Raw genomic sequence first — 8,601 nt, 5'->3', positions numbered from 1 at the left:
CACAAGGAAAATTTTCTCCTCGGGTTACAGCAGAGCAGAGTGACGGAGAGACTCGTGTTTAGGCTGAAATACTTCATGTAAGTGATTGCTGACGGAAAATAGGACTATTTAGGACTTATATTAACAAAAACATTCCACTGATATCTGCTTTAAGAGAGAAAAAAAAAAAACGTATTCAGTGAATATTTTGTAAAGCTCACAAAGATCATATGTTTCTAACAGCTTTTTAATTTTCACAATCACATATAGTAGATAGGATTTCCAGAAAATTTGAGTCCTTACCTGAAAATTTAGATTTGTGTATGTAAAATTAGGATAAAATAATTAACAAATTAATCAAGTAAAATTGGGAATTTTTGTTTCTTTATCAAATTCAGTCTCCCAACTGTTGTTCCTTTCCTCTTTTTTTTTCCTGCTCAGAAGACACAGAAGTATACACATGGATGAATACAGACAAGGATAAGTGTATACAACACAAACATACAATCATAGACAGTTAGGGGGTTTAATGGTGACAACAAGACAGAGAGAGAAAAAGAAATACGTATTCAATGAATATTTTCTAAAGCTTACATCATACAGCTTTTTAATTTTCACAATCACATAGGCTATAGAGGAGATTTCCAGAAAATGTGGCTTTGTGTAGCCTATGTATATATATATATTTTTTTAAAATAATTAACAAATTAATCGAGTAAAACTGGGAATTTTAGTTTCTTTATTAAATTCAGTGTCTTTAAAAAAATAAACTTTATACAATACCGTTGAGCCAGGGGAAGAGAAAGAAATAAAAGTATAAATATACAGAGAGTATATAAGTAGTATGTATAAAAAATGCATTGAAAATCATATTAATATAAAAAATATTATCCAAAATAACGTTTGTTTTTAAAGCCTTTGGCATTTCTTGTCCATTTATGTGGGTGCTGTATTGATACATTTCCTTTAAAAAAAAAAGTGTAAAATTTGGTTTGCTGTCAGTCCATTTCTTTTTGTGTATATTTGTTTTCAAAGTAAAGAAAAATGTCCCTTTCATGCAGATGTACTGAATGTCCAGTTTTCTTTTCAATAACATTGTGTACATTCAAGTGAAAAAATAAATGTGCAATAGATTCATACAAGCCACAGAAATCACATGAGTATTCAATATCAAGTTTAAATCTCTCTATTGTTTTGTTTTTTTGCTGGATACATTTTATGTATAATTTTATCAAATTCAGTGCCCCTGTTGGTTGTTCTTGTTCCTCAGCTGAGCGGCCAGCCCCGCCCCTCACGGTGTGGCACGTCCTGACGCTTTTCCACGTCGCTGCTCCGTCTGTCTGTCTCACAGGCGGCGAACTCGCTGCGTATGTTTGCGTGCGTGTCTCCAGCCTAGGCCAGCAGAGAGTGATGGCGGCGCCCGTCCTGAGAGTGTCCACCCCTCGGTGGGAAAGAATAGCCAGGCTCCTCGTGTGCCTCTTAGGCATATTATTGTCTCTTTATGCTTTTCACGTCGAGAGGGAAAAGGCTCGGGATCCGAGTTACACGGCGATGTGCGACGTCAGCAGCTCCATCAGCTGTTCAAAAGTGTTCAGCTCAAGGTAATTTGAATTCAGCAAAGAGCGCCGACAGTGGCGCTCAATGATGAAGCTGGGGCTGCTATTGTGGCAATCTGGGGAAGGGCTACCCGGCTGCCCCCTCCCTTTGCTAACCATAACTACATACAAACATGCATACATAACATGCTGTGAGCTGGATGCAAGTTGGAATAGTTTGTGTGGGACAAGTTAAGCTGTTAGTTGGTGTGTCATTTAATAAGCAGCAGCAGCAGCAACCAGCCAGCCACCCGCTATCCAGTTAGCTCGGCGAAGCTAACGTGGCTAACCGTGAGCTAACCCCCTAACCCATGTTACTGTACATTTCTTTAGCCTGTTAGCTATCAGCCGTCAGCAGCAGAGTTTTAAATTATGAGGCAGTCATATCGTAGCTGATTGCTTACGTTGATTTGGCCCCGTTTGGTTTTTATTTACGAGTGTGTGTAAGGATAAAAAACATCTGTAACACAGCAACTTGAGCACAAAAGTTACAAAAGGTAGCTCGCCCAGACTGACGATATTATGTGTGTGTGTGTGTTGGTTAACTGGATGAAGCCATTCATTCATTTCATTCATTCATTCATTCATTCCGCAGACCTAAACCTAAACCACAGTTTACTGAAGTGGTTTGGTGTTAATGTTGATAGTTTCTGAGGCGGTAATGTAACTTTTTTAAAAACCAGCCAGCCTGCAGCTCACTGGAGCTGTCATGCTGCTGTCATTAGCTGTCATGCTAATGTCACTTGCACTGCAAAAGCTAAGGCACTGGCTGGCAGACTGGCAGTCATTGAGTCCAAGGGGTTAAATCCTACTACACCCTGGCTCTTACCTAAAGGGACAGTGCATACATACATACATACTGTACATACTGTGGCTGCTGCTCCAGAGGTCAATGGAGGGACCTGTAACATTGTGAGCTAAACCTGAATGAAAGTTTCTCTGCAGCTTAACCATCACATATTGAGAAGTTGGTCCAGCTGCACAGATAAAGCTGCTGCTGCTGGAGGTTTTTTTTGATTTACACTATCACTTCACTTTGATTCACATTCAGATTTTGTATTAAGCCTTTTAATAACTGAATTTGCGGTGATGCCAGCTGCACCGTGGGCCTGCAGCTATAACTGAATAAAGTGGATCTCGCCTCTTAAAAGTCGCCGAATGAATAGGTCTGTGCAGGTCTTGAACACGTACGTATAGAGCAGGAATGTGACCTGTTTAGGACTTATTACATATTTGTTCAATGAGTGGATGAATTGCATGTAAGAGTGTCACCGTCAATCTTGTCACCCAAAGTATAAGGTGTTAACCATTAGAGTAGTTTTGTATTTAAAGGGACTGATTTCAAAAGGAATCATAAAAGTTAGAAGAGTTAGGCTAAATCTAAACAGTCCTGGTTTGCACCAGTCTTTATCTCTCATGGGACACAGATAATATCCTATGTTTGGCAATGCTGCTTTATTCTATTTGTTTTGAATATTTTCTGCATGTCTCCTCAAGTGTTTGAGATAAAGCATGAAACATTAGCCTGAATGTCTGTTGTAGTAAGTTATGTAGTTAGTTAATTGATAAGCTTGAAATTGTTATTTAGTACGTGCAAGAAGACTAAGATAGCACAAATTGGTAAATGAAATGAGGTTGATAATCATCAGACGCCAAGAGATACTATCACATCATCTTGTTTTTTCTTTTTTTTTTGCTTGTATTGTGGCTTTTAAACTTGTAGCATTCCTAAGTTTTACAACTATTCCTACCAAATATTTGATTGAATTCAATTTAGAGGTTGATTGTGGTTCTTAAGACAGTTACTCTGAGGAACAATACAACATGTTTTTGCGGTAAATGAGAGGAAATTAAAGTTATTGAGTTAGTGGAACCAACTTTCTTATCTGCATGCTCTTGCTGCTGTGTAACCTAACATTAGACATGGAAACTTTTTTTTACAAATTCATACTGAATTAATTGCAGTCTTCACTTTAAAATAATAACAATATAACAAACATAGTGTATAGTGTTACACCTACATTAGCTGCTTTACATAAATAACTATGATCAGTGTGTGTTCAGGTAGTTTCAAATCATCTTCTTACTATGATGAAACTCTGGACCTTGCTCATTGATTTATTGGACATCCTCTCATTCACTAATTACATTCACTTTCGATATGTTATCTTATACTAGAAATTACATCAATGTAAATCTTCTGTCTTGTACTCTGCTGTGTTTTTCCTTGAAAAAACATACAAATGTGTTGCAACAAAACTTCAGACAAACAGTCGGACAAAAGCTTTCAGTTTTATCAGAAGAACTAAGTGGAATATGAGACCTCATGTGTGTTGCCTGGTTGAAAACTATCAGTGTGACACACAGCAATGGCATTAACAGGTGGTGTCAAGAGAGAATAATTAACTTGGTATCACAGTCGTTTCACCACTCAAACAGACAAATTAAATGTCACCCACTTGAGACGACACTAAAGACTTCCTAAATAAGAGAGTCAAGCAGTTATGGTGTCAACACTGGATTCATGTGTGTGATTATTCAGGTCGCAGTAATAGCAGTGTTAGTTAGCATTCGTTTTGTCTAGATTGGTTGAATCTGGCACATATATATTAGCGACTTGCCAATCCATCACTGTGAACTGTCTTCATCAATTTCTCAATTGATCCACCGGCTATTTCAATACATTGAGAACTAGCAAAACTTTCCCTTGTGGTCGGTTCTCTCTCTGCTGAGTGATTTGATACTTTTCATAGTTTTATATCATTGTAACTCATCATTGTATTAGTTTGGATTCAGAGAAAGAGTTTGTTTTGTGAGTCAACATCTTTAGACAAAGTAACACGTCGAGAGTAAATAACAAGTCATTTGAGCTCTTGTTCATCAGTTGTACACAAAAACGGTTGTCTGTAAATAGTCATTTGTCTATCCAGGCCAAACCTCACCAACCTGGTATTTCAGGTTCTTCTAAAAACTTGGGAAGTATTTCAAGGAAGTATTTTATCATTTGGCCTTCAATCTGGTTGCTGTCAGTTTTTTTTTCATTTTGAATCATTCAGTATGACTCATTGGGATTTGATAGTACTCAGCTATAAACCTTCAGCTGCACTTTTCCAATACATTTCTGCAATAAAGTTGTAACTTCTTTCCTCTTTGCTCTTTTTAAAACATTTTTTATCTTGCTGTCCTGTTAGGTGGGGTCGAGGATTTGGACTCTTGGGCTCAATTTTTGGAAATGACAGTGCACTGAACCAACCCAACAGTGTCTATGGGATTGTCTTTTATGCCTTTCAGCTCCTACTAGGTAAGAAGCCATTTTATCCTGAGTAATCTGTTAGTATTGCAAATTCAAGTCACAAATCTCCCCAGCTATTGCACTGGTATTTAGTGCTGACTCAGTACTTGGCCTTTTCTCTGTCAGGGCTATATTTGACTAAACCTGACTCACATGACGTTGTTGGCATCACATTATGCCATGTATGAATATGATTATATAGTTAGGTGAGAGGCTGACTCACTTTGAAGCTCACCCTGCTGAACTACAGTCGACATCTTGTGTTCTTCAGACCAAAATCTTAATTAAAGTGTGTCCAAGGAAATTTCCGTAGGTGGAATTTCATGATATATTTAACATAGAAGAATACATAATACCTTCAAGTCACACCTTAAGACACACCTCTTCAAAACTGCCTACTCCCTTTAATCCCAATAGTTCATCCATCCGTTTAGCCACCTGTATGTTCTGCTTGTTTGCTATTTGTATATTTATTATTTGTATATTTTGCTACTGTACTGTTCTAATGTTATCTATGTGTAAGGCGACCTTGAGTGCCTTGAAAGGCGCCAACAAATAATATGTATTATTATCATTATTATTATTATATTATTGAATGGCCCCATCACTAAACGTATATACCGGTCATGGGTAGGCTCTATAGTGTGGGGATAAAGCTTGAATTTTATTTATACAAACTGTCACAACATTACTTTTTCATTACTATTTATCGGAAATTTTCTTGGACACGCTTTAATTGATTAATATCTAATGTAGAAATTATATATTAGTCCAGTGATAAACAGGCCTTGTTTTGCTGAAGCTACATTCTGCTTTAAGTTTGATGCCCAGATAGTAATACCGTACTTGTCTCAGTCTGATTCATTATTTCATATTTCTTCCTATGTTATGATGTGTTGTAACTCGATGGTTCCTCTATAGCCACCCCTCCCCTGATTACAGTGATGGTGTTGCTGACTCAGTCATGCTGCGTTGACATGTTTCCCTGCCGAGTGGTCTGAAGACTTGCCTGGCCACCTGGCGCTGGCACAGAACAAGAGGTTCTTTTAGCCACAGTAGTTACCACTCATTTGACTGACACAATAGCTGCCCAGTTAAGCCAAACAGCAACGGCGGGTCAAGATTTCCATATTAAAGTCAACGCCACCCAGTTTTCAGAGCCTGGATTATTCACAGCCTTGGGACTGTCCAATATTTGTGAGTAGGCGTTGCTCCAAAAATCAGCATAACCACCAAGGCCCTAAATTCTGATCACTGGCACTGAACACAGCTGCGGAGTATTGTTGGAAAGGATTTCGCTGTTGACCCAAATTTTCACAAGCACATAACATTAACAGTTTTGTTGAACCTTTTCCCAAGACAATCTGTGCTGCTCCTGTACTGTACACTGCAACCAGACAGTGATAGAATATATGATATCTCTTTGGATAATCCAGCAAATTTAATTAGACTGCTTCATTACACTGATCTAGATATCATTAAAACTTAAATACAATACAATGTGTCCATGAACCAGTCCTGCTCATTAATTTTTGACATCGCCCCCACAATGGAATAATATACACTCCGAGATATCAATAGTTGCAGGAAACATCTGTTACAATGGAGACATTTATCAGCTTTAACATTGTATGGAAAATATTTTTGTGTAACTAGACCCTAGAAGAGAGCAGATGTGTATCATATGTTTTTATTTCCCATGGTTTACACTGTGCTTTCATTTTTTTAAGAAACTTTTTTACAAATTTATAATGTGAAAAAAATATTCTAATTGATCACAGTGAGCAAGATGTGTCGTCACGTCACCACGCTCACACATATGCAGTTTATTGATGCCCTTTGGGGTCATGAGGCAAGTGGATTAATACAAGGAAAAGTTGAACTGGGTACTTAACCAGTACATTACAGTTTCCTCTCAGGTATGGACCAACCGTGGCTCATACTGTTGAAGTCAGAGAGGGAGGACGAGGTAGATGAAATAACTCTAGCGTGTTGAAATGTCACCACAAGCACCAGCAGGGAGGAAACGCGGCCTTACAACTATGACTGCAGCTCATGTGACAACAGAATAGTCTGACCAGTCTATTCAGCGTCTGGGCTGAATGTCATCACGAGGAGGCTGATCGTATAAATAGAGAACTGTTTGAGGCCAGAAGACTCATCAGGTTGCCTGATTGTTTCAAGGTTGTGTCTTTTTTTTTTTTCTCCTAAAAGCCTTAGTTTGTGTTTCTCACCGTAGGAATGACTGTCAGTGCAATGGCCGCCCTTATTCTCATGACGACATCCATCTTATCGGTGGTGGGCTCGCTCTACCTGGGCTACATCCTCTACTTTGTCCTAAAGGACTTCTGCGTCATCTGCATCACCACATATGCGCTGAACTTCATTCTCTTTATTCTCAACTACAAGCGACTGGTTTACTTGAACGAGGCCTGGAAGCAGCAGCTGCAGGCCAAGGAGGACTAAGCTGTCGAGAACGGCAAGAAAAGTACGACAAACAAACAACACACAAAAAAAAAGAAAAGAAATGTGACCTCTGAACATTTGACTTGCCACCAGGAGACCTTGCTTCCAAACAATGTTTATTCTGCTGTGTGTTCAAAAAAAATGAAGAAATTTAACTTAAATGTTGGGCCTGACATCTCAATGTTGATTGCAAACATGGAAGGATTTGTAAGTGAAAGGTGATTTTTCTTTTAATTTCTTTTACCTTGTTTAACATTGTACTCACTTAAGGAGGGGACTGGCTATGTGTGCGTGTGTGTGCATGAGTGTGAGTGTGCGTGTGTGAGTGTATGAGGAAATGCAACAACCCAAGCAAGCAGAGGCAGAAGGCCACAATACAGAACGATTGAGGACAGCTCTCTTTTGAACAAAGGATCGCAGAATGGAAGACAAAACAGGACGTTAAAGGGGTTTTACTTGAAATGGTTAGAAAGGTCCTATTACTGCACAGCAGATCTGCACTAAAAACATGGAGCCGAATAATGGGTCCCACAATTAGAAAAAAAGAAACACTTGTTAAGGTTATCGTACAGTTTGCAGCAGATAAAGTTCAATGGCAGGGCGGGGGAACAAAAACGATTAACATTTATACAGAATTGTTTTTTTTGTTTTGTTTTTTTCATGTTTACACTTTGTAGTAGGTTTTGTTATTTTGAAGAGGACCACTAAAATAAACACGGGACAATGTGAGATATTGTGTGTAGATCAGTCAGGTTGTTTGTTTTGCAATTCTGTAAATAGCTGCTGAGCAATATTCCAGGCTAGATTGTGAGTTAGTGTTGACACAACCTTTAAGGTAAAAAAAAAAAAAAAGAAAGAAAAAGAAAATGGAGCGGGGGGGGGGGGCGGGGGGGGACCAACAGGAGAAAACGTCAGTTCAATCTGGAACAAAACGATGTGATGGAGGTCACAGGGAGGTGGAGGAGTCTGAAGATGTGCCCTCGCGACATCTTCTGTTCTGCCACCCTGGTCAGGCATGCAGTTCAGAGTCGTGTGGATTTCTTTGTTGTAAGTGGTAACCGTCTCACCTGAAGCCACCGACACAAGTCTTTTAAACGGAACCGCCGGTTCTATTCACCAAGTTTGCATAAAGGTACCCTCACCCTTATTTTCAGTTTGGTTATTGTGTGACAAGCATTCCTGACCACCACACAAGTGGGATCCATAAAGACTTATGTGCCTAAAGGAGTGTTAAGGTGAACTTCCTTTTTTTTTTTTTCTTCTTCTTCT

At 38.8% G+C, this 8,601-nt stretch overlaps 1 protein-coding gene across 1 annotated transcript; it reads left to right on the top strand.

Annotated features, from left to right (window-relative positions):
- Positions 1–1,382: 1,382 nt before the first annotated feature.
- vkorc1l1 (vitamin K epoxide reductase complex, subunit 1-like 1) lies at positions 1,383–8,183 on the top strand. The gene is made up of 3 exons (XM_083986353.1): positions 1,383–1,580; positions 4,766–4,875; positions 7,106–8,183. The coding sequence occupies exons 1-3, from the start codon at positions 1,390–1,392 to the stop codon at positions 7,330–7,332; spliced, it is 528 nt and encodes a 175-aa protein (XP_083842479.1). The 5' UTR covers positions 1,383–1,389; the 3' UTR covers positions 7,333–8,183.
- Positions 8,184–8,601: the final 418 nt, after the last annotated feature.

Source organism: Trachurus trachurus, assembly GCF_905171665.1.
Source record: "Trachurus trachurus genome assembly, chromosome: 14".
Lineage (NCBI taxonomy): Eukaryota > Metazoa > Chordata > Actinopteri > Carangiformes > Carangidae > Trachurus > Trachurus trachurus.
The sequence above is the reverse complement of the archived record's forward strand: the minus strand, read 5'-3'. Positions and strand labels throughout refer to the sequence as shown.

Coding starts and splice junctions, on each gene's coding strand:
- vkorc1l1 (XM_083986353.1), top strand. CDS start 1,390: ATGGCGGCGCCCGTCCTGAGAGTGTCCACCCCTCGGTGGGAAAGAATA. Junction 1,581..4,765: donor TCAAAAGTGTTCAGCTCAAG/GTAATTTGAATT, acceptor CTGTCCTGTTAG/GTGGGGTCGAGGATTTGGAC. Junction 4,876..7,105: donor TGCCTTTCAGCTCCTACTAG/GTAAGAAGCCAT, acceptor TTCTCACCGTAG/GAATGACTGTCAGTGCAATG.